The sequence below is a fragment of the Plecotus auritus genome, assembly GCF_963455305.1.
Source record: "Plecotus auritus genome assembly, chromosome: 2".
NCBI classification, from domain to species: Eukaryota; Metazoa; Chordata; class Mammalia; order Chiroptera; family Vespertilionidae; genus Plecotus; species Plecotus auritus.
The window spans coordinates 161,565,714-161,591,925 of NC_137771.1; the positions used below are offsets into that span (position 1 = coordinate 161,565,714).

Sequence of the window (26,212 nt, forward strand, 5' to 3'; positions counted from 1 at the left end):
ATGACCCCCTCTTGTCCAGACCAGCAGTTAGGCCCAGGCCTTCCATTTACACAATGTCCTTTGATGTAAAAGCTTGATTATCCCTTACATTCAGTGGTGTGCCGTTAAATGGTCAACAACTGATTTCCACGGTACACATTCTCCCACCTTACTCATTTAAAGATACACCAAAGGTTCAATAACTGGCTCAGAAAATTCTTAAAATTTTGCCCATTAGCTTCTGCTAGCCATCACCAGCTGGCTCCAAGCACACCACTGAGAGGGGCGCACATTCCTAAACATGCTTTAATGTTTAGCAACTCCATGCAGGCTCCTGTTTATTTTTAATAAGCCAGCAAGTATAGGGAACACTAGCTCTGTTTTATAATGTTGGAATCAGATAAGTCCTTAAAAAGAACGGGGCTCTTTTTAAGAGAGAGCTACATGATGAACCCAAGGTCCCACAACCAGTAGTGGCAGAGCCAGGTCTCCCAACTCTGAGGCCTTGTGGAGTCAAGGATGTCCTCAGGAAAGGTGGCTTGAAGGGTGGTTTGTGCTTATGTGCAGAGCCGAGATTCCCCAGTGAACTGGATTCTATCACTTGCCTGGGGGAAGGGGGGTTCCTGTTGAAACACATATTCTCAGGACACATCCCTGGGTATTTGGATTGTTTCTGGAGCGAAACCCAGAAATGTGTATTTTTAACAAGCAAATAAGTGCACCTTATGATTAGACAAGTTTGAGAAAGTCTGCCCTAGGGAAAATATCTTGTTAACTTCTTGTTAACTTGGGTAAGAAGTGAGATATGAGACTACATTTACGATTGTTACATTACACTCTTTTCTAATTATTTTTTAAACATGATTAAACATTTAGAATAAATGAGGCCCCCAAACTTGCCTCCAGGGTTTTCCTTAGGGACTGAGACACAGAGGCTGTTCCGGAATCCGCCATCGGAGGGCACCATAATGCAGCAAGAACTCCGCCAGCTCCGCCGGGTGAGAAGTTCATTGCTCACCTGGGGGCTCTCCAGGCCCAGGGGGAGGCAGGGCGGCAGAGTTCAGCCCCCTGGTTCCTAGAGGCCTGCAGGGACGCTGAATTCCCACCTAACAAGCTGCTCAGCTCTGATCTCCTCCCAAATCAATCGCAGATGACCGACCGCAGGCAAGGGCAGGACTGGGCTTGGATGCAGCAGGAGGCCAGCGCAGGGCCGCCTCTGAACGCTGGTCCGCTGCGCTCACCACGGGGTTCCCTGGCCCAGCCTGCTCCCCAGATGCTGCATTGTCCCTGCCACTCCCTTGCCAGGCCCTCTCCCCTGGTGTTTGAGCTCCTAGTTCTTTGGACTCTTTCTGGCGTGGCCTGAACACAGGCACAAGTGTGCAAGGTGGTTAAGTCCTTGGGCTTCTGAAACAGATTGACTAGCGTCTAAATTTAAGTTCTTCTACTTAACTGCGAGTCTCTAAGACTTATCTTCCTCATCTGTACAATGGGGAGAATGATTCGCTTCATAGGGCTCTTATGAATAGTGAATGTAAAGGGTTTTTGTTGTTTGCTTTTTAGCACAATGCCTGGTACATATTAAATATTCAAAAGCCAGTACTGTAATACGTATGTGATTGTCATTATTGTGCAAGCCCAAGGGACCTGTGAATGTTCATATCAGTTAATTTATTGGTGTCTGCCCCTTATTCTTGATTTTTACGAAACATTTTATTTATTTATCAAGCAAGCATATAGCACTTTCTATATGCTAGGCAACTGTATGAAGCACTTTACAGATAACAACCCGTTCAATCCTCATATCAACCTTTTGCTATTATGCTAAACAGATATGAAAACTGAGGCCCAGAGAGGTTACTTGGCTTGCCCAAGGTCGAATTGCTGTTAAGTGGTAGGGCCAGGATTGCAGGCAGGCAGTGTGGCTCCTGAGCCGGGGCCCCACAGTGTGGCTAAGCGCCTCTGCTCAAGGCAGTGTGCAGAGGAGAGAGAGGCTGATGGATCCCTAGTCCCGCTGTCTGCCGGCTGTGTGACCTGGGCAAGCTTATCGACACAGTCTAACCTCAGCATCTTTATTTGGAAACTGGGATAATACACCCGCCTGACTGGGGTGTTGTGAGGGTTAGCAATAATGAAAAGCTGGTAGTGCCTAGCACATAGTACACGCTAAATAAATGGTAGCTATTTTTATTGTTGCTTTTATCATCAGGCAAGTTAGGATGAGCACAGAGGTAGCTGGGGCATTAAAGACATAGGAACTCTGCCTTGTTTACTCCAGGGAACTAGCACCTATAGAGCTGGGCTGCTGGTGTAGCCAGAGGCCTCTCCCAGGATGCCCCTTCCCCACCTCCACCAATGAAAGGTGCTGGCAGGGAACTGGGGCACTCAGGTTCTAGCCCCAGACCTGAGCAAAACACTGTAGGACTCGGTGCAAGCATGTAACAGTTCTGCACAAATGAACTAAACTATATGCCTTTTCTGAGTCCCAATTCTGTGACTGGGGTTTGTGGGCTTGTCACTCTAACTGAAGGTCTCAAGATCCTCCCAGAATTCAGCCTCCGCCTAAAATAAAGCTTTGTCCCAGGGTGGAGGTGTGCGTGGGGGAACCGACGATGGTGTCTCTTGAGGAAGCTGGCTGTGGGAGGCCGGGCTGGTCGAGGGCCTGGGTTTAATGAGCCCCAGAGCTCTGTGAGGGCTGCTTTTCACCCCCTTTTATTTCTTCAGACAGGGGGCTCAATAAATCTTTAGTTCTGTGGACTCCCCTCCTGGAATTGTTGAAGAAAAAAGCTTCTTGCAAATGATTAGAAAGCCCTTTGCAGATATAAAGTGCTTATTTAGATGCAAACTAAAGCTCCAAGGTGCCTGTGACCCATCTGGTACCTATTGTGCTCCCACAAGGATGCAGAGGCTGCCTGTGTGATGGGTGCCATTTGAGAGCCACTTAAAGGACTCCCCGTGAATGCATTTGGTTGCATTATTCCTGGGCTTCTCGAGGAGGACTTGCATTCTCCCCGCTCACATCGTGTCCTTCTCCTCTGACACTTTCTCAGCCCCTTCCCCAAGTTTGTTCCGACCTAGGATGTGGCCCCTGGGGAGGCAAGGAGCCAAGGGGGTGGGGCCTTGTGCTCACCCACTCCGCTTTGTTGAGAAGAAAAGGCGCTTTAATCCAATTCTTAGGCATCAGAGCTATGCCTAAGGACCTAATGACAATAGTATTCCTTGCTTTCAAAAACCCTTTCAACATTTCCTTTTCTTTCCTATCTCTTACTCCTCTGTCATTACAGACCAGGGCTTCGTGACCAAAAAATGCTGAATCCATTTGGTCAGTGTGTCAGACTGGTGACTAGCATTGTGTGGAGACCAAAGGTCTGCTTGAATGACTGCATTTTTAATGAATTGTCCGGTTCTTTGGCATCACACGAACAGAATTTAACACGGGGTACCGCAAACCGCAGTGGAGGATAATGGAGACAGTTTCTCCAAGACAGGAGGTTTTCATTCCTAAGAATAGAAAGGCGGCTCCCGTTTGAGGTTTGGCGAGGATTTGGTCATATAGAAATGGAAGCCCAGAAAGGAGCATCCTTTTCCACTGGCGTCTAAGGTGGTAGGTGAGTGCTATGCATTCTGGGAGTTTTCCTGTTCTGGACAGAAACCCGCTCAAGGCTTATTCTTGTTGGTTGTGTCTTCAGTGGTGAAAACAAAAGTGTGTGTTAAGCGTGGCTGCTGCCGGCAAAATGGTGCTCTCCTCAAACGAGAAAAGGCACCCTCTCCTGGTGGACTCAAGGCTTGACAAATGAAGCACTGGCCGAATTCGGTCCCCACACCCGTGTGCAAGGCACACCTGCTCAGCCTCACCCACCAGCCGCCTGTGAATGTGTGAGGATGGAGAGGGTACAGGCGCATTCTCAAGGGGGTAGAGAGTAAGGTCAGGAAGTAGGAGGCTGGGAGGGGGCTGTCCCAGGCCTCTTAGACGCTCTCTTTCTGCAGTTCTTCCCCCCCCACACACACCACCTCCAAGGCTCACCTTCTCCCACTCTCTCCTGTCCTTTCTGAAGATGTGTATTTGTGATATAAGCATTGGCTACGCTCAGGCAGGGGCTACTGAATTCAGTTTAATATTCTTTGTCCAAGGCACTGTAATAGACACATCAGGGAGCAGTATAAGAATTTAGTGGTGGAGGTGATGATACAGCAAACCAGAGGCTGTCTGTTACTTCTGTAAATATCACATGTATGTAATAAATGTCCAGAAATCACACAAAAGACTCCTTTCTGCCCTCCTTTTACCCGAACCAAACAAAATAGTAACAGGAAATTTCCTTCCCCACCCAAATCAGCTCACCTTTCATCCTGTCCCCACCTCCCTTCTCCCAAGTAGGAATCACAAAACCCCAAAGGATGGTGGAAAGCAAAACAGAGTCTTCTTTAGTGACGTGGGGGAAAGGAAAGGCTAGGAAAGCTGATAGAACAACCATTCTTCTCCTGTCACAGGGGTTTCTTTGCACCCACAACCAGAGTTTAAAAGAAAAAAAGGAAAGCATGTCCCAGTGGGAAGTTCTACTTGGCAGTGACCCCAGTGCCCTCAGATGCAAAGCCTGTGTCTCCAATACAGCAAGAGCAGCCTCCCCACCAGGTCTAGCCCACCCCTCTCCTAAGCCAGGGCGGGAACCCCAGCCCTACCTGTCGATGCTGATGGCACAGAGGTTCAGGATGCTGGCTGTACACATCATCACATCCAGGGTGACGAAAACATCGCAGCAAAGGCGGCTGAAATTCCAGACTCCACCTGTCACCTGGGCATCAGAGAGGAGGGTGTTAGTGTTCCTCCCCCAGCAAAAGGACACAACCCAATCAACTCCACGTCTTTCCTAGGCTGCCCCACAGATGCTGACATGCCCTCCCTGTTGGAACATCATCATTACCTGGGGCAGGCTGACAGCAAGGGAGCGACAGGCTGCCCAAGATTGGTCACAGTCAAGAAAGGACGACATCACAGAACCTTAGAGGGTTAGAGTGGGAAGGGACCCTCCAAATCAACTAGTTCAACGTTTCTCAAATGTGGCCCTCAGTGGGGAACACTTTAGAGATGAAGATTTCTGAACCCTTTTATGGACCTCCTGAGTGAGACTTTTTGGAGCTGGGGCCTTGCATCTTCATTTTAAAATAAATACTCCCTCCCACCCAATCACACCAAAATTTGAGAATCACTGATTGAGTTCAAACTCAGGAGGCAACAAAAGCTCATGTGGCTAAGTGATATGCCCATAGATGCATAGCTGGTAGTAAATGAGCTGGTAGTCAATGAGCCAGATGTGGGCACTGTGCCAAAGCTGCCTCTCTGAAGTCCCCCGACCAGTAGAGAGATCACCATAGACCCAGGAAATAAGCAGTGAACACGCTTTTCATAAAACTTAACTCAGAAATGAAAGTCTATCTGGCTTCTGGTTCTAAAGCTTGGAAGCATCTTGGAGCAACATCTCTAAAAACCTATGTAAGATAAGTCTGTGCCAATGTGCCTGCCTTCAACACTGGGTCCCCATCACCAAGAACTGGGGAGAAAGATGGGGTCTAGGGCATTCAAAAGGGGCCCGATCCTCTCTACCACTTGCAGAATCAGTGAGGATGACTCTGACCTCATGCTTTTACCCATATGTTTCAAGCTCCAGAACTTCCTGTAATACTTGAAAATAGTCAGCAAAATAGGCAATTTAATTTATATTCTAGCACATTTCTATTTTATTAAAAAATTATATAACCTTATTGTACGAGAGAGATTGTCAGGGAGACTGCCACTTTCAGAATGTCCACTAATGCCATTCTTGGGGCCAAGCTTTTGTTCCTTTGCCAGCTTCCTATCTGTAGGGCTGCCATCCTTGGGGATCATAGTTCTCAAGGACAAACCTGTGAAGCTTTGTGTCCCTGGCTGTAGCTGGGTGTCCCTGCTGGGCAGGCCCAATGGCTAATTACGAGGAAGGGAGAGTGAAAAATAGGTCCAGTTGCCTCTGAAGTAGTTCTCAAGGAAAAAGGAGACATTGTTGAAAGGATAGTGCTTAAAGATGGTGCTGTAACATTTGGTTTTATCACTATACTAGAGGCCCAGTGCACAAATTTGTGCATGGGTGGGGTCCGGCAGCCCAGCCCCAATCAGGGTGAATTGGGGCTTGGCCTGTGATGGGGAGGAGATGGCAGGAGGTTGGCCGGTTGGGCCAGCTGGGGGAAGGGGCCTCTGGCGATTGGCCATCAGGCCTCGACCCTGATTGGAATTGGGTGGCCGATTGAGGGTGGGGCTGGCCATGGGGAGGGGCTGTGGATGGTTGGCCAGCCTGCCCTTCCCTGCCTCTGATCGGGGTAAGGGGGCAGATCTGGGGTGGGGCCAGCCGGGGGGAGGGGCTGCGGGTTATCATGGTGGGATGGGCTGATCAGGGGCCCAGCTGGTGTGGGGGGGGGTGAGAGGGGGTATTTGGCTGGCAGGCACCACTCTTGATCAGGGAGGGAGAGTCTGATCAGGGTCAGGCTGGCAGGGGAGAGGGGCCACAAGGTTGGCCACTGGCCCCACCCCCTGATTGGGCTGGTTCACTGGCCACAGTAGGCGTCATAGCGACTAGTTGTTAGGTCGTTATGGCCGTTATGGTAGTTGCCTTTTTATATATATAGATTTGGTAATCTGCAGACTTTATTTTGACATACTCTGATCAAAGATATTTTGTTTAAAAGCATCAGTGAGAAGTCCAAACTAGCTCTGAAGTCATCATTTTTGCTCATTTGGCTATGGATTTACTTTCTCTCTTTTATTTTTTAAACACGTTTTATTTATTTATTTATTTTCTAGAGAGAAAAGAAGGGAGGGGGAGAGAGAGATAGAAACATCAATCGACTGCCTCCTGCAGGCCCCTGACTGGTGATTGAGCCCACAACCTGGCATGTGCCTTGACCAGGAATCGAACCAGTGACCTTTTGATTCATGGGCTGATGCTCAACCACTAAGCTAGTGCCAGCAGGGCTACTTTCTGTATTTTAGTTCAACCATTTGGATCCATATAAATAAGGCCAAATATGAATTTATAGGAATTCTGAGAATGAAAAACTTTATTTTCTCTTTATTTTATTTTGTTTTCCCCTCTGTCACCATTTATCCCCCCTACAACCTCTTCCACCTCCCCCCACCCTGAAAAACTTTTTACAGAGGATGTATATAGTCATAATAACCCAATAAGGTAAACATTATTTTTAATTTATAGATAACAAAATGGTGACTGAGAGGTATTGGACAGTTTGCCTAAGGACACATTACTAGTAAAAGGAGCTGGCATTTCAAGCCCTTAATATTAACCAGAACTCTCTTTTGCCTCTCACAGGTCAGCACCTTAACACTCCGCTTCTGGGAGATGTACAATTTAACTTCATCCTGATAATTCAGGAGGAAGAAGAGCTGGCGTTTGCTCATTCATCCACCCATACATCCAATGTTTATTGATTGCCCATTATGCGCCTGATACTTTGCTTGGGTAGGTGCACTGAAATGAATTAAACGTGGTGTTTTGTTTGTTTGTTTGTTTGTTTGTTTCTGGTCCCCAGGGCCTCAGAATATAGTGTGTGCAGGTTAGGGGGAGAAATGTGTGAATGGGTGTGGGTGAATTGAGGGCTCAGGAGATAGACATTAAGAAAACAACTATAATACAAAGTGTTAAATGCTGTCAGTGAGATAAGTAGAAAGTGTTGGGAGAACGTGAAAGGTAAAGTGATTTTTGAAATTATAGCAGAAAAAAAGTCTGATTGATTTAAGCCTCTTTAGAGACATGATTCTACCTTCCCCCTAAATTCTAATAAATAACTCACTTCAGAATAATCGAGCAGCCAGGTGGTGTTACTCTCACTTGCTAATGAATATAACTAGCTCCCTTTGGCAATACAGAAAGTGGGAGTAAGCAACAAAGTGTCTTCAGGTACAGAAGTTGGCTGTTGATTTTCTTTCTTTCTTTCTTTTTTTTTCAACAGACACAGCCTGCGGCAGCATTCCCCAAAATTACTGATTATAAGGCAGCATTTCCCAAAGCACCTGAGGCTCTTGCTAAACAAAATGATTCTCAGGCCCCACTCAGAATAATAAGTCCCTGGAGTGATTCCTACTGCCTGGGAAGTTTGGGAAGCGCTGATCTGGAGGGTGTGTATGAAGTAAGTCTGTGTGTGTGTGTGTTTGGGTGTGTGTTGGCACTATATTCAGAAATGGTTGTCCCAAAACGGGCTCCTTAAGCATTCTTTGTTCTGTGGGAATCTTTGGCCTCATCGTTCCCTCCTGAGAAGAATGTTTTTACATGCATATAATAAAATACAATGGATCACAAAGGATACCAATTATATTGAAATATAGTTACCAAAGTATTTTAAGTTTATGTGCTTCCTTAATAAGGCATTAAATGACAAGAGCTAGTGGCAGGGCCAAAATTCCTATAATTTCAAAGTACTAATGAATTAAATGGTACTTCAAGGTGTGTGTAACAATTGCAATCCGATCCTAAAATGTAAATATCTGTGATTTCTACAGGTGATATTTTTTTAAAAATATATTTTATTGATATTTTACAGAGAGGAAGGGAGAGGGATAGAGAGCTAGAAACATTGATCAGCCCGCAACCAAGGTACATGCCCTTGACCGGAATCGAACCCGGGACCCTTCAGTCCGCAGGCCGACGCTCTAGCCACTGAGCCAAGCCGGTTTTGGCTATACAGGTGATATTTAAGGATTTCTTCTGCTGTGGGTCGATGCATAATGGGTGGATGTGCTAAATTTCAGTTTAGTGAAAATAAGGAAGTGATTTTATTTACAACCAAGTTGATGGATTCCCCAGACTAAGAATTCTTGCTCTAAGGGATAGATTTTTAATTGCTTTGAGGGGATGGCAAAGGGTAAGGATAGAATTACTTCTCAGATTAGCCTCTTTCATTTTATTTTTGTTGCCCCATTTGGAATATATATATATATATATATATATATATATATATATATATATATATGTAAGAGGGGATTGCTGTGGGGCAAGATAGGAGGTTTATTTCTCTGAATTCCAATATCTTCATCTGTGAAATGGGTGTTTTTTATTTTATTTTTCTGATTAGTAGTTTCTAAATGTCAGTTTGCAGCAGATGGCTGGCTGGCTGCACAAATCCCCTGGGTGGGAGTGGGGCTGGGGTTGGGGGACTGGTTATGATTACTATGCACTTCCAAGGCCACCCCTGGAAATTCCCATTTGGTAGATCTGGATAAACCCAACAGTGTGTATTTGGGGTACATCAAAATCACGGAGGAGCCCATTTGAAATGCACTCTCCTTTATTTCTAATAATCAAAATCATTACAAGGCCCCAAGGCTCCCCAAACAGAGCTGCTCTTTCCTGTCATCACTCCCTGATCCTCAGCACTCTCTCTGAGGGAGTCTCCCTGCCTGCACCCACACTGCTCTGTTTTGCTTGTCTACATTTCTTAAAGCCTGAGCCTTTTCTGCCGTCCACACGGTGACCCAAGCGCTCTGAGTTTAGTATTCCAGATGTTGCCCTGGCTGCTGAGGTCGCCTTTCTGTCCTGATATAAGTGCATTAAAACATCACAAAAATGCTTAACTGAGTGGAACAAAATGGGACGGTTGTGCTTGGAGAGGAAAGCTCCAAACAGCTGGTAGCGTCTAAAGCTGGAAATTAAAAGCTTGAGAGGGAATCTAAGATAGAGCTATTTGGTGTGGCACAGAAAAGAGATTTTGAGAAAATACTGCAAAATGAATTAAAGAGACAGCCAGGCCAGAGCCCTCTAGAATATAACTATGCTGAGGTCACCTGTATGGCTTTTCTCATAAACTTCTCTGCTAGGCCTGGGCCCAGAGAAAGCTGAAGAGGGCCGTGTTCACCTTTAAACACTGCCCAAGCCCAGGCTCCTGTATGCCTCAGTGATGAGAATGATAACCATGAAAGCCACATGGTGCTTACTTGCTGACTATCCCCTTCCCTCTTTCCAACAGGCCTTAGATTCTACTGGGAATCCCTGAGGTTCCTCGCAGTTGATGTGCTCCATGGAAGGAACTCTTCTTTGCGAAACCCACTTTTCTATCCAGCGATTCTTTCAGAGAAAATCATGTGCCACAGCCAGCTCAATCAAAGCACATCTTGATGCATCTACTAGAAATGTGGGGACACAGACTTTCCCTCCTGCTTGTGTTGTGCACATGTGAGGCTTATAGCTTACCCTCTGCCGACGGGTAAAGCCAATGCATGGAAAAAGACAGAGCTGAGAGATCATAGAGAAGTGGAGATGGACTCCTGTTCCAGCTGTGCCTGCAGCCCACTTATCACCAGACTTTTAAAGTGCCTGGCGTGAGAGCCAATGAATTCTATTTACTGTTTAAGTCCATTGGAGGTAAATTTCCTTTTACTTAAAACTAAACATGTCTTAACTGAGATATTTAGAGATTACACTTTTTAGTTACCAAAACACTTCCTCATTGAATGACAGTTGAGCCTAACACATATCCTATGAGATAAGAATAATTGTCACCTCCATTTTAAACACTTAATTTCCACATCTTCTGACTCCAATTTCTGAGTCTTTCTCATAGCACGAGTCTGTGTTAGAATGACATTCATCCCAGTGAATTCCATCAGAAGCATGATGTTATGTGATATGTGACATTTCATTGCCTACCTCACAGCAATTCATTACCTCCACAACTTTTTTGTTTTGTTAATCCTCACCCAAGGATATTTTCCCCCCATTGATTTTAAGAAAGAGTGAAAGGGAGAGAGGGAGGGAGGGAGGGAGAGAGAGAGAGTAAGTGAGAGAGAGAGAGAGAGAGAGAGAGAGAGAGAGAGAGGGCTTAGGATTAAACCTGCAAGCCAGGTTGTGCACACGGTGACCCAAGCACTTTGAGTTTAATATTCCAGATGTTGCCCTGGCTGCTCAGGTTGCCTTTCTGTTCTAATATAAGTGCGTTAAACATCACAAAAGAGAACCCAATCCAAGACTCTTTGGCCCAAGGGTCGGTGCTCTAACCACTGAGCACACCCGGCCCAGGCTTCACATCTTTTTCAATGCAATCCACATTTTCACTTTTTTCCCCCTATTGTCCATTTCAGCCAAAAGTGGCTTTATGATCCATTTCTGGCTAATTAGACTTAAGTGAAGTCCCTTAGTGAGAAGTTTTGAGCCACTCTAGGGAAATAGCTATTTTTTTTTTCTCTGCAGTCCCCACCTATCCTGAGTGGACTGTTGGGGGAAGTGATGCAGAGATATTCAGGTGCATTGACGAGAGCCTAGGAGCAAGTGAGAAGGACCAAGTGCAGGTGCTAAAGCCCATTTCTCAGTGGAGAGATGTCTCTGCTGCCTCAAATCTCCTTTATATTATTGTAGACTTATTGGTCCATGCTCTTGATTACTGAACACTTACACCAGAGGGCATATTGGTTTTCACGAGGGGAGACCAAGGGCTCCACCAGAATTCTTTTCTTAGGAGAAAACATATAGATCCAACCTGCAGGGGGTTCACTGAGCCTTTGGCAAGATTTCATGCCTGCCCTCTGCAGACTCAGCTGTCCTTCACGCTCAGCAGTAGAAGGGGGCATTATCTTTTTTGGCAGGTGTGGCTAGAGGGGCTGCCATAGTATCTATGTGGAAAAGTCACAATATGCCTCTCCTATACCAATATCCACAGAGATGTTCTAATATGGTTCATCCAGAGTCCTGGAAGCAATCACAAATGGACAGACAAGGAGTACACCTGAATGACCTTGTCACAGACACTACAACCCTGGTTTCATTTCAGAGGCAATTAAAGTGCTTATTAGACTGAAAGTCCTCTTCCTGCATTTGTTTCTGACGTTCATCTTTCCGAAAGACTTAAGAACCTTTGTAAGGTATAGGGATGGACAGAAACATCTTGGTGGGTGGATGGTGGTGTGCTGAATTATTGACTAATCCATACTAGGTTATAGCACCTAAGGTGTGCCCTACCTTTGAGCAGAAATATCACATGCTTTTAACTCCTTTTCAGTCTCATTATTATTGAATGTAAAAAAAAAATAGTTCATTGTTATAATAGGCACAGCAGCAACTGATATAAGCAGGAATTGACCATGTAATGCAGACATTGCAGAAAAGATTCATTTAATCATTCATGTCTCAAATATTTATTTAGCACATATGATGTACCAGTGTGTTTGGACTACAGGAAAAAAGAACACATAGCTTCTGACTTTAAGACTGTCTCAGCCTAATTGGGGTTGACAGAAAAGTCAAGATAATTACAAGACCCTTTGCCATCAGGATTATCCTAACTGGGAAGGATAAATGCATATATTTTCCTCAGAGTATTCTCTTAGACCAGCAATTTTCAACCAGAGTACTGCAAGAATTTTTAAAGCATGAAATACCTGACTATTTCATCAGGGTCACTGACCTCTTTTCCCTTAGATTGTCAAATAAAAAATGACAACAACCAACAGAGCAATAGCCATCTGGTGTGAATGCCGTGTCTTGAACCATAAATATATGTCATATAATAGAGTTGCATCTTAGTGGTCATGTCACCTAATAAAGTTGCATCTGATTGATAATTCTTGGTACCAGCAATCTTTATATAGGCACCTGATTTTTAAAAAAGTCACTTTGGAGCAAAAAGTGTAGGTATTTATTATTATTATTATTATTATTTTGGGTAAATAAATAAAAAGTATACCTATTTTTTTTGTCAGATGAGCAAAAAAATATAACATATTTTTTGGTGTGCTGCAGAATTTTAGTAATTAGTTTATGTGTACCATGAGATGAAAATGGTTAAAAATTGCTGCTTGAGCTGTTAAATTTATTCCTAATCATCCTAGTTGTTTTTCTACTTTTCCATTTCTTTGTTATTTTCTTTTTTTTATACCTTCCTGTTGAGATCACAAGTCTAATTTTAGTTCCCAGTCATTCTTTAATACGAAAAGCAGCCTAGGCAGTCTATGTTGGAGGTTTTTGCTCTCCTGTGATATGTCATACTTAATTAACTGTCATCTTCACTATTCATATTAACTGAGATATTAATTTGATGAATTTTAATTTCTCTTAATCATAGCACCATTTTGATCACTCATTGGATACCTCTTTAGAATGATACACAGTGCAGAGGAGAAATATTAATAGTATATTAAGATGACTTTAAGAAAACTCTTCAGTAAATTGCATGTTTTCTCGGTAAGAATATCTATTTCTTGAACAGTTGTAGGCATCCTGATTTCTTTGTTAGCAAATGTATGTTTTGTCTTGATCACCTCCTGACTCTGCTTTACACTTTTGAATGAAAACACTTTCAAATTTAAGAAATACTTTTCTCCAAAATAATTCTCTGGGGTCTGCTGCATTATCTGATTGGTGAGGGCTCGGTACTGTTAATGGAGGCATCAAAAATATAAATTTAGGCCTGGCTGGTGTGGCTCAGTTGGTTGGGTGTCCTCCCAGTCAGGGCACATGCCCAGGATGCAGGCTCAATGTCCAGTAGGGGGCATGCAGGAGGCAGCCGATAGATGTTTCTCTCACATTGATGCCTCTCTCTCTCCCTCTCCTTTCCTCTCTCTCTAAAATCAATAAAAACATATTTAAATATATATGTATATACACAACTTTGAAGGTTTGGTCTGTTCCTTCAGCAGCAGTCTGTGGAGAGCTGATTCCCAGGAGGAAAGAACCAAGTCTGAGGGCAGCTGAACCATCTAAAGAAGTCTGATCTATTTGCAGACTTTTTCTCCTCATTCATTCATTTTTTTCTATAATTCCTTTTGTCCTCCCCACCCTTCTCCTGAATCCCTCCTGTACACTCTCACTTCTATGTACTGATGAAGGTGCCTTTTGACTGTCTTCCCCAGCCCCTCATGTCTTTGAGACATGCCTGGCACAGAGAGTCAACTTCATGCATTTTAAAGCTGAGTCCCATCACTCAAGCCTGGTTACCTGGATACTGGAGACCCGGGAACAGACTCACTCCCAGCTCCCTGGTTCTGATGTATGCAAATGATGCTGGATAATGACTATTCTCAAAATCTTCAGCTCCCTCATGAAAGGGAGAAGGACAGGAGGTCTCCTTCCTTCCCCAGACCCTGGGTCCCAGAAGGGAGCATTTTGAGCCCAGAAGGCCAGGAGCTCAGGGAAGACAAGGACAAACACAGTCACAAGGGCAGCCGGAACCTGGGCTCACTCACCTCCAGGTATACCACCCAGGGCATCACCAAGGTGGCCACCAGCAAGTCTGCCACAGCCAGGCTCACTACCAGGTAGTTGGTGGTGGTCTGCAAGGCCCGTTCCCTCAGCACAGCCACACACACCAGACCATTGCCAAAGACGATGGCAAGGATGAGCGAACAGTAGGACAGGGCATAGTAGGCATGCGGGCGAGCCTGGCTGGCCCCTGTGAAGTTGTCTGTCCCACAGGTGGAGTTGATGTGACCACTCAGCTGACTCAGTGGCGCCATAGCCCAGAGGGAGAGCAGTGACCCCAATGGGTATCCTGGGAGAAGACAGAAAACAATGTTGATAAAATCAGACTTTTTGTAGCTGGGCTGCTTGCATACATAATCTGATTTATTGTTTCAACAAATATTTATTGAGCACTTTCTGTATGACAAGCACTGTTCTAAGCACTGGAAATACAGAAATGAGCAAAAGGATAAAATTCCTGCCCTCTTGCCCTGGCTGGGTGGCTCAACTTGTTGGGAGTGTTGTCTCATACACCAAAAGGCTGTGGGTTTGACTCCCAGTCATGGCACATATCTAGATTGTAGGTTCAATCCCCCAGTGGGGGCATGTATAGGAGGCAACCGATTGATGTTTCTCCCTCACATGTCTCTCTCTCTCCCTTTCGCTCTCTCTCTTCCTCTCTCTAAAAATCAATAAAAACAAATAAATCAATAAAACATATCCTCAGGTGAGGATTTAAAAAATTCCTGCCATCTTGAAGCTTCTATTCAGGAGGAAAAGACTAATAAACAAGATAAATAAAAGATGTAGTGTGTATTTTGGAGAACAGTAAATCAGGGAAGGGGGTAAGGAGAGGGAGAGGAGTGTGTGTGTGTGTGTGAGTAGGGTATCTAAGGGCAATTTCTAATCAGTATAATCAGGCCCTCATAGAGGAGGTGACAATTGAGTCAAGACCTGAGGACCCAAGGAAGCCACCTGTGCAGAGTTCTGGGGGAAGAGTTGTCCAAGCAGAAGGAGCAGCCGATGAAAAGACAAGACGCTGGTGTATGGGAGGGACAGCAGGGAGGCCAGTGTGGCTGAAGCAAGTGAGGCCGGGGCATTTGAAAGGGCATGAGGTTGAGAGGTTGTGCAGGGCTGAGTAAGATGGGGAGCTGGTGCAGAATTAGAATCACAGCCCTACCACTTCCTAACTTTGTTAATCCACCTCTCTAAGCTTCATTTTCCTCCTCTAAAATGGGGGACATGATGGAACCCATCCCATAGGGTTTTGGTGAGGATTAAAGGAGCTATTTATTTATTTTATTTTATTTTATTTTTAAAATTCCTTTATTGATTATGGTGTTACATATGTGTCCTTATTCTCCCATTACCCCCCTCATCCCCCCCTCATGCCCTCACCCCCCTGTCGTCTGTGTCCATTGGTTAGGCTTATATGCATGCATACAAGTCCTTTGGTTGATTTCTCCCCCTTACCCCCACCCTCCCCTACCTTCCCTCTGAGGATTAATGGTCTGATTGATGTTTCTCTGTCTCTGGATCTATTTTTGTTCATCAGTTTATGTTGTTCATTATATTTAAAGGAGCTATTTTATATGTAAGACATTGAAAGCCAAATTTGACATCTAGAAAGCGATATAAGCGTTAGCTCTTTTTCTTTTACTGGTCTGTTTCTTTTAGCTTCCCACCCCCTGTCCTTATTTCCTCCTTCCCATCCTCTATTGCTACTATTTGCCATTTCCTCTGCCTCCCTCTGTCTCCCTTAACTTCTTTCAATCTCCCAGTCTCTCTCTGGTATCTCACATAGGGCTTAGGAGGGTTGGGAGAGAGTAATGGAGTCTAGAGGCTATATGGTGGTCTTTATATTTAGGGGAAATCCATGTGTGGAATTTCATTTGAAACCTAAATTTTATTTTTAATTTTTTTATTAAGGTATTATATGTGTACATATCTTACCATTGCCCCCCCCCCCACCACACTCCCATACATGCCCTCACCCCCCATTGTTTTGCATCCGTTGGTTACTCTGATATGCATGCATATAAGTCCTTCAGTTGATCTCTTATTTCCCCCACCTCTCCCTAACCTTCCCACTGTAATTTGACAGTCTGTTTGATGCTTTACTGCCTCTGTATCTATCTTTTTGTTCATCAGTTTATACTGTTTTTCATTATCCCCAAATGAGTGAGATCATGTGGTATTTTTCTTTCATTGACTGGCTTATTTCACTTAGCATAATGTTCTCTAATTCCATCCAAGTGCCTACAAATGGTAATAATTCCTTCTTTTTTATGGCAGCATAGTATTCCATTGTGTAGATGTACCATAGTTTTCTGATCCAGTCATCTGCTGACGGGCACCTAGGCTGTTTCCAAATCTTAGCTATTGTAAATTGTGCTGCTATGAACATAGGGGTGCATATATCCTTTCTGATTGGTGTTTCTAGTTTCTTAGGATATATTCCTAGGAGTGGGATTACTGGGTCAAATGGGAGTTCCATTTTCAGTTTTTTGAGAAAACTCCATACTGTTCTCCACAGTGGCTGCACCAGTCTGCATTCCCACCAGCAGTGCGCAAGGGTTCCTTTTTCTCCGCATCCTTGCCAACACTTGTCGTTTGTTGATTTGTTGATGATAGCCATTCTGACAGGTGTGAGATGGTAACGCATTGTCGTTTTGATTTGCATCTCTCGGATAATTAGGGACTTTGAGCATGTTTTCATGTGTCTCTTGGCCTTCCTTCTGTCTTCTTTAGAAAAGATTCTATTTAGGTCCGTTGCCCATTTTTTTATTGGATCATTTATCTTCCTTTTATTAAGTTGTATAAGCTGCCTGTAGATGTTGGAGATTAAACCTTTATCAGTGATAACATTTGCAAATACGTTCTCCCATACAGTGGGATTTCTTGTTGTTTTGTTGATGGTTTCTTTTGCTGTGAAAAAGCTTTTTATTTTGATGTAGTCCCATTTGTTTATTTTCTCTTTGGCTTCCGTGGCCCTAGGGGCAGTATCAGTGAAGAAGTTCTTTCAGCATATGTCTGAGATTTTGCTGCCTGTGGATTCCTCTAGTATTTTTATGGTTTCCTGTCTTATATTTAAGTCCTGTATCCATTTTGAGTTTATTTTTGTGTATGGTGTAAGTTGGTGGAAACCTAAATTTTAAAGATTGGTTTCCAATTAGAGGAGTGTTTAAGCCCTATGAAGTCCCCCCGCCCCCCCCAACCCACCATGAATCCCACATCCATGGGCCAGTGACTCATGCACCACTCCCTTTCACCCTCTGACCTAGTTCAATGCTCTCACTCTTCAAACAGGGAAATTGAGACCCATATAGATGAATGACATGTCTTAAGTCACACAGTTTATTAGAACTAGCACACAGGCCTTTTAATTCTCGCAATACTCTCCTTGGCATCTAAAAGCCATAACAACTGTCATGTTACTATCCCACTGGGAAAAGCCAGTCCTCAAACTGTGGGGACTGTGGACTTAGAGTGGGAAAGGCATCAGAACCCATCAGCTGCCCTCTTGACACCAGCCTGTTGGGGCCCACTGGACAAGTAGAGCCAAGTTTGTGTGTCTGTGGGGATCGAGAGTACCATGTCCTGAAGAAAACTATGGGAATGCCTGTGTGCCAAGGGTAGTGGAGCATTACAACCAGGTGCTGGGGGAAGGCACTGCCCTAAGACCTGGACAAGAGGGCCTCTGGCCCCAGGCTTTGTGCTTTAGAGGCCCCTACTCTGGACCCCATCTGGTCACATCCTCTGCACAGGATGAGACCACACCCTCCCATAGCACCAAGGAGCAGGTCCACCAAGAGCCCACACTCCCCTTTTATTTTTTAAATATATTTTTCTTGATTTCAGAGAGGAAGGAAAAGGGAGAGAGAGATAGAAACATCAATGATGACAGAGAATCATTGATCGACTGCCTCTTGCATGCCCCACTCTGGGGATCAAGCCTGCAACCTGGACGAGGAATCAAAGCATGACCTCCTGGTTCATAGGTTGGTGCTCAACCACTGAGCCACATCGGCTGGTTCCACACACCCCTTTTAGAACATGCTCTGGGCACTAAGATCACAGAATTCTCAGCCCAAACCGCTTGGAGCCTGTTTCTAGGCCAGCACTGGTATTTTCTGGATCTGTCACCCTGAGTGTAGATGGTGCCATGTATATGTGGGGGCCCTGGGTTCATGTGGTAGCTCTTTGGGAGCTCAGATGAACAGCTTGGGTGTAGCCTGAGGTGGGCAGAGAAGAAGAAAGAGTCCCTAGGATAGGATGGGTGAGGCGGACAGCTTCTCTTGCCCTCTCACATTTTGTATGGAACTCTTAAGGGCCCAGGAATGCTAAATTCAAACTTGTTCTTTCATATTAGGAAGCCATATTTGTCAAGGCAGAAGGATGAAACATTTTATTCAATGATTTGTTGGTTATGGCTAAAATATCAGACATGGAGCATATGGGCCTCCATGGGAACTTCTGTTCCAGGTCCTGGAGAGGTAGAGGCTGGTGAATACCACTCCTGATATCCGCAGCTCTGCTTTGATTAGGAGATTAGCCTAATCGTGGCTGTCATTTCCTACCTCATATTTCAGTCTGGAATGTGTAAGTGTTAAAATGAATAAATGATTGTAAGGGGAGGCTGACTTGGATCAAATTCAGAGAATTGTTCAAAGTAATTGTTCTTTATTTTGGCACACTGTTTGCACTTGATATATTTTAAAGCATAATAATAATTTTTGATAATAATTATAATTTCCTCATTCTTTGGAGAAGGGCAGCTGTTATCCTGGAGATAGCACTGCTGTTGCCAAGAGCTTTTGGAAAAATACAATGCTTTCTGATTGTTAAGGATATTTTCACCTTTGAGGCAGGCTAAATCCCATAAAGCCTTTCCATCTGCAATGGGGCCACCTTGGAAAGCAGTGGCCAGAAATCACTATTTCCTGGGGTGTGCAGTTGGCTAATGTCTTTGCCTCTTCTCACTTGTCAGGTAAGAGGGACGAGGAAACCTGGGGATATTTGTTACCATCTTGCTGGACATTTTACTCTGCCGAGGTTTGACAGCTAATTAAAAATAGTACAGCTGAATGTCAATGACTAATTATGTGAAGGGGAACCTTCAACTCTGAAAATCAATTCTGAGCCTGATGTTGGAACCACAACTGCAAAGGTTTCTGATTTATTTTTTATTTTGCATTGTACTGTCTCCGGTCTTTGATTCTTTATAGCAGCAGGTTGTCCAGCAGTTCCTGATGAGTTGCGGGTGTGGGAGATGAAAGCAGAAAATGAGTGAGATGCTAGATTACTTCCTATCTCTCAGCTAATTGTTTCAACTTCCTCTCTCCTTAGATTTTTTTAAACCAGCTGGACTTTCTCCTTTCTTTCTCCCTCTGATAGATATGCTAACAGATAGTAAACTGGTCTCAGGTAGGAGAAGCAAAAAGCCTAGAGAATTCATTAACTTAATAATCACTCTCTAAGTAATTCCTAATGATAGCCTGGTTTCCACATCAGCAAAATGAGAATAATCATATCCACTCCACAGGGTTATTATGGTAATCAAAATGATAGATGCAAAGGCTTGTAACTATTGAGTTTGTTGTGAGGGGTTGTCCTGTGCATCTGTCCTAGAATGATTGGTGGCTTTCCTGGCATCTACCCACTGGATGGCAGGAGCAGTTCCCTTCCCCTAAATTGTGACAGCCAAAAATGTCTCCAGACATTCTCAATTGTCCCTTCTGGGGTAAAATTGCTTTCCCCATTGAGAATCATGGCTCTAGCATAATGTCTGGCATGTAGCACTTGAAATATTGCAGCTATTATTGTTAAAGGAAAAGTGGGACTAAGTAAAGGGGTCATCAAATAAAGTACAATTGCATAGTATCTAATGGACTTGGAAATTAGGAGGTTACTGACGACCTCAGCAAAGAGTGTGAGCAGTGAAGAGTGGATGGGAGGTGAGAAAGTGGAGAAAGCAAGGATTAGAAGATTACTGCTGGTTTTACTCTTTTGGATTCATTATATATAACACCACTTACAAATTTTAATAAGCCTTTGAATTTCTTATAAAATATTGACTAATCTTGGTCTTTATAGTTTATTTTAGCATTTTTTAGAGTGAGAGCATAATCTTTAAAAAGCAGAGGGACAGAGAGTGGTCATGCCCCCATCAGCTCTGCTATATGTCTTGCTTTGCTGATATTCAATACCTCAGTTCTGAACTACAGTCTACCTGAGACACTTGTGGGTTGCCTCTTTGGCATCTGGTTCCATACCAGGCTCCTGTTGAATTTGTTAGGAAGATACTTATTAATATGTCCAGTATTGTAATATTTTTTCTTTCCTTAAGGCTATTGAATTAAAAAAAACACACACAAACCCAAACCAAACACCTTTAGCTCTCAACCTCCTCCTGCAGACAATAGTAACTACCGCTTATGGCTGCTACTGTGTGCCAAGCATTAGTACTTTACACATATTATCTCATTTTAATGCTTATAGCCGCCCTGAAGATAGATATTGATAGTGCCTTTTATAGATTAAAACACTGAGAGATAGAAGTTCAGTAACTTCTTCAAGATTACACAATGTGTAGAGGGCTACGTTGAGCCCAGCTTTGATCTCTGGTTTCCTTTAATCTAAAACTCATGACTTATTTGATGTCTATGCTGGAAGTGAAATTGATGTGGCGGTCATTTCCAGGTAGAAATGGTTTTTCCTAAACCTGGAACAAAACACCTAGATAGCGGGTTCCATGACCAAATCACTTGTGTCATGGATCTCTGTCTTTTGCTGTCTCTAATTGTTTACTCAGTTACATTCTTAAAAAAATTAATTTATTTATTAGTTTTATGAGAGAGACAGAGAGAGAAAAAGAGAGAAAGAGAGAGAAACAAGCAATTTGTTGTTCTACCCACTTATGCATTCTTTGGTTGATTCTTGTAATGTGCTGTGACCGGGGATGAAACCCTCAACCTTGGTGCATCTGGGTGATGCTCCAACAAACTGAGATACCCGGCCAGGGTCTCAGTTACATTCTGACCTCTAGTCTCGAAGATATTTTTCATTCTGGGCTTCAATGCAGACTTGCCATATTGCCTTAAAAGTTAATAATTATAGCTAATATTTATAAGCATTATCATATTTAAACCTCACAACAACCCGATAAAGGAAGTAGTTGCTATTACTATCCCCATTTTTACAGATGGAGAAAGTAACATAAAGGTTAAGTATCTTCCTGCAGTTGTACATCAGTAAATGATGGAGCTGATTCAACCTAAGAGCTGTCTGCTTCCAGAGTTTATGTTCTTAACTACCCACTATTGGGTGAGAGAGACAATGAAATGGGGACTAATTTTAAAACCTCCCCCTTTAAGAGTATCTTGTGCACATCACCTGACCTAGCTCAGTGAAGTCAATGCAGGTGCACACTGCACATAGCAACAGTGGGAGTTACATTGTCATTATTACTAAATGTAGTCTTTAGCATTTGTATGGCATTTTATTCTTGAAAATTACAGTCTAGTTTATTTTCCTAATGAATATTCACAAGTGCATTGAAATACATAGCATATTTACATATGTGAGCACATTTACATTATTGGCAAATGTACAGAGAAAAACCATTAGCTGGTTACTGAGATCTCAGAGCTAAGGTAATATGCTTTCCCCCTAATTAAACCTGCTCAAGAAAGCAAAGCATCCTCACTTTTCATTACAACCACTAAGGACTGAGCATCCTAGCATTCTAATCATAGATAAAATGGGGAAATCAATATACCAGCCAATCAATGAGCAAATATTAATTGATGACAAACTTCAATGCATTAGAAATTGAATTTAATATTGAGTAAAATCTGTTCAGTATTTGCTCTAATTCATATTTCATAATAGCAGCCTTCTGTATAGATGCTTTAATATCAGATATTCATTTTGGATACTGTCAGTATTTTCTCTGCTCAACATCCCTGGCTCACTGTTAACCATGCAGACCCTTGAAAATGTTCAGCTATAAATAAACAAGTGTCTGGGTAAGACTCTCATATTGCATCTGCTTCTCCTTGGCTACAAGAGATCCAACCAATGCTATGTCAAGCAGCAATTCTTTACTTTTATCCAGGGATGGACATCTTACTGATCTTTTAGTATTAGTAAACAAAGGACTTCACCTATAAAGTACAAACTGGTATGCAGAATAAGTTTAAAATTCAAGTTCCACTTTGCTATTATGGCACTATTATTTGTGCATACATTTTAATAGTGTTTGATTAAACTAAATGCATGAACTGGAACAAATGCCTAATTGCAACAACTTCCATTGACCCAATAAGCTACAGTAAGTAATGAAAGTCCCATAATTAAACAACAACAATACCCTCAAAATTATATGCCATCATTACAGAAAACATACACAATCATCATCTCAAGTACTGCATATCTCTGTTGGGAATAATTGAATTCTGACTTGGAAAGAGCTGTGCTTTAAATAGACCACTGAAAACAGTGCCTCTCCAAACCCTCAGTCCTGGATTACCAGGGTGCTGAATTGGGGGAGTTGAAAATAATAGACCCTTATAATTAAGTAACACTATTAAGAGGAATACAATCAATTTTCATACAAACCCCAGGAATAGTAACAGTTTTTATTTTTATTTTCCATCTTTTAATTCTGCCTTGGTTTAGCTACTAGAACCCATGAGGATCTAATTTTTATGAGGAAAAAAAAGAACAGATTTCTACTGCCCCCCAAATGAGAAAAAAATACAATCAGGTTCCTCAGGATTTTAGATTTTTAAGTAAGAGAGAGTACAGAGTTTCAATGCATATTCTTAGAGAACCCCAGAACCCTAAACTGATTAAATAACCTTCCAGAAAAACACTGCGTATTAAAGTAGACACAAAAAGAAAAACTACTTACCCTGAAGATTTCTTTTGATTTCTGAAGACTGAAGTGTAGGCGCACCTCAGCTCCTGTAGCCATTTACTGACAGCAGACATGCCCAAGCAAAGCAAACTTTGCTTTTCCCAAGACACAGAGACTGTGGACATGAACAGAAAGAAAATCACCCATTTTTGCCTCTAAGGTGACATCACTTGCGTGCTGCTTTCCCAGCTTCTCTAATAGACCTTACTGCACGTGTCATAGCTGCTTTCGAATGCATCCGTTTTCTGTGGAAGATTTGGGAGGGACCCTAAACTGACTGTTGCTTGGGGCAGCCCTCAGAGCCTCTGTCCTTGGTGCTGAAAGAGGGGTCGTAGGCAGATGAAGGATCCTTTTCCTACCTTGCTCTACTCTTCCTTCTATGCCCCTATCCGCTCTGTGCTATGCTTTTCAGCACATGTGTGTTTTCCCCTCAGTGCTCTTCTTAATCCCACTTTCCCACTGTCTTTCCTTCTATGCTTTAATGTCTTCATCTTCTTTAGTTTAATTGCCGTTCGAGCTTTTGGTGGGTGTGAAGATGATTGGTTCAGCAGAAGGAACAAGTTCATACTACAAGTGGTTAATAGAAATCAGTACAATTTTAAACACAACTGACAGAATAATTGAACTTGGAGGTGTAAGCCTGCGTGGGAAAAGAAGGTTAAAGAAAATATATTACAGTGGAAGAAAAACCGAGGCGTGGAATATAATGTGATAGAGATGAAATAAGCTTAATACTGTGAGAAATGTTAAATGTTCATTTAGCAGCACTTTTTGTTTTCATAGAACTTGACAAAAATATTTGCCAATTCATTCTTACTGTTCTTCTGGGGTATAGGTGAGTAATGTTTATTAACTCAACTTTGGCATTGGCTAAAGTGAGATGCAACTAAGGATGATGCTGATGAAAGTCTGTTTCGAAAGCAGCACTAGAACTTGGGTAGTTTTACTTCATGGTCAGTCACCTGTTCACATAACGTTTACCATGGAACCTTAACTATTCCCTGTTCTCTTGTTTTGATTTCTTCTTCCTTCAGACAGAGTGTTAATTCTTTCACTGCTTTCTTTAACGACAGGGGATGTGCTTGGCAGCTGCAGTGCAGACTGTCATGTGGAAGCCAGTCTCAGTGTGGGGACCTCTGCTGGCTGAGAAAGAGGCAGCAGCAGCAGCAGCAACAAGCTCTAAATGCTGCTAACAACCATCACGTATTGAGCATGTGCTATTAGCTAGCCATTTAATGCATTCCTTCTTTTAATAGTTTCAGTAACTCTCAAATGTAGGTACTATTTTTACATCACCAATTTATAGATAGGAAAATTGAGCTTAGAGAGGTTAAAATAAATTTTGAAGGTCAAAGCTAGCCAAGATTTGAATCTAGACATTTTAATTCTGTAGCATGTTTTCTCTCTTTCTAAAAAATCCACACCAGAGGATATGCTTTTATTGATTTTAGAGAGAGAGAGAACCATCAATTGGTTGTCTCCTGTACATGCCCTGACTACGAATTGAACCCACAACCGTTTGGTGCATGGGACAATGCTCCAACCAACCAAGCCACATGGCCAACGATAAAGCATGTTCTCTTAACCACTATGCAATAATTCTTTGAAAGGTGGAAAATTTATACTTCCCAAGAGACTGACAATATATCATAGAGATAATTATAGTGACAAAAGTGATGATATCAATGATACAATATTTGTATTATGACATAATTTATAAAGCATTTTCTAATTCATGTTCTTGATTGCATCTTACATAAATCCTCAGGATGCCCAAGTTTACAGAGACTGTTATGGATTGAATTATACCCCTCCCTCCATGCCAATTATATATTGAAGCCTCAGCCTCAGAATGTGACTATATCTGGAGATAAGATCTTTAAAGAAGTGATTAAGTTAAAATGAAGCCATTATGGTCTTCCCTCATCTGATCTAACTGGTGTCCTTAAAGGAGGAAAAGGTACCAGGGAGACACTTGTGGGGACATAGCAAGAAAGGAACCATCTACAAGCCAAGGAGAGAGGTCTCAGGAGAAACCAAATCTGCTAACATGCTGATCTTGAACTTCTGGACTCCAAAACGGTGAGGAAATTAATTTATGTTGTCTAAGCCACCCAATCTGTGGTACTTTGTTTTGTCAACCATAGCAAACTAATAGAGGCTTAGAGAGTTTAGGTGCCATATTGAAGGTTGCTCATTATGTATAGGACATAAATGCATTGTTAGCTATATTGAACATGCCCTAAGACTGGAAGGTGAGTGGTGCGTGAAGTGGTCCTTACTTTCAGGTGAAGTTTAGGTGAAGATCAACAATTGTTACTTTTAATCTGGCACATTTTATTCATACTACACTGAACAAGTTTCATTCTTTAAAGTAAATGGAACTCTTATTCATGATTGCCACTGAAGATGTTGAGATTTTCTTCTGGGAAGAACTCCAAGATGCCTACAGAACAGACATGCTTGGGCAGAAATAAAGAAAAATACAGATTCTTTTCCTCATCTTCCTTCCAGGAACCCATTTCAATGGCATGGATGGAACATTCTCATGTCCTAGACAACACTGCTTCTTCAGGGAAGGCATTAGTTTTTGAACCTGAAGTGGAAGGTTTAAAGGTACAGTTAAGAGGTATTGGGTGTCTGATTCATAGGCATACTCAGTGGTTTTGTTTGAAAGGGAATTGGTGTGAGTTTGTGGTGAAAATATTCCTTTCTGGTCTTTGTAATGCTGCTCCAGGGTAGCAATTCTTTGTTTTAATCACAGGAATCTTGTCTTCAGCATCAAACATGGACTGTAACATGACTTTCTCACACCACTCTAAAGCTCCCCAGAGCTCCCACTCAGCAGGACAGTGTGGAGACCAAATGAGGCAGTATGGGAAGCCAATATGCAGGGTCCTGTATATCAGAGGGACATTTGTTTTCCACATCTTACCAAAACTAGCATTTCTCACTGTAAATTGGTAGATTGAGATTGATGATCTTAAATTGCACAGATACCTGTATCTACTCTCAAGAAGAGCCCCTCTGTGTACTTTTCACTGGAATCAGGACTTAAGTTGCAGAGTGTAAATGTATGTTGAAAAAAGCAGTAAGTGGATCAGGC

The 26,212-nt window shown here is 42.8% G+C and overlaps 1 protein-coding gene across 1 annotated transcript in view; it reads right to left on the bottom strand.

The window, feature by feature from the left end:
- Positions 1–23,128, bottom strand: part of DRD3 (dopamine receptor D3) — a gene marked incomplete at its 3' end in the record, with an annotated part of 42,083 nt that extends 18,955 nt beyond the window's left edge. The window contains exons 1-3 of the mRNA XM_080655076.1: positions 23,101–23,128; positions 14,189–14,493; positions 4,657–4,769 (exon numbers count right to left, since the gene is read on the bottom strand). Of these exons, the coding sequence (XP_080511202.1) occupies positions 4,657–4,769; positions 14,189–14,458 (383 nt within the window). The 5' untranslated portion in view covers positions 14,459–14,493; positions 23,101–23,128. The remainder of the gene's footprint in view (positions 1–4,656; positions 4,770–14,188; positions 14,494–23,100) is intronic.
- Between the last annotated feature and the right edge of the window lie 3,084 nt (positions 23,129–26,212).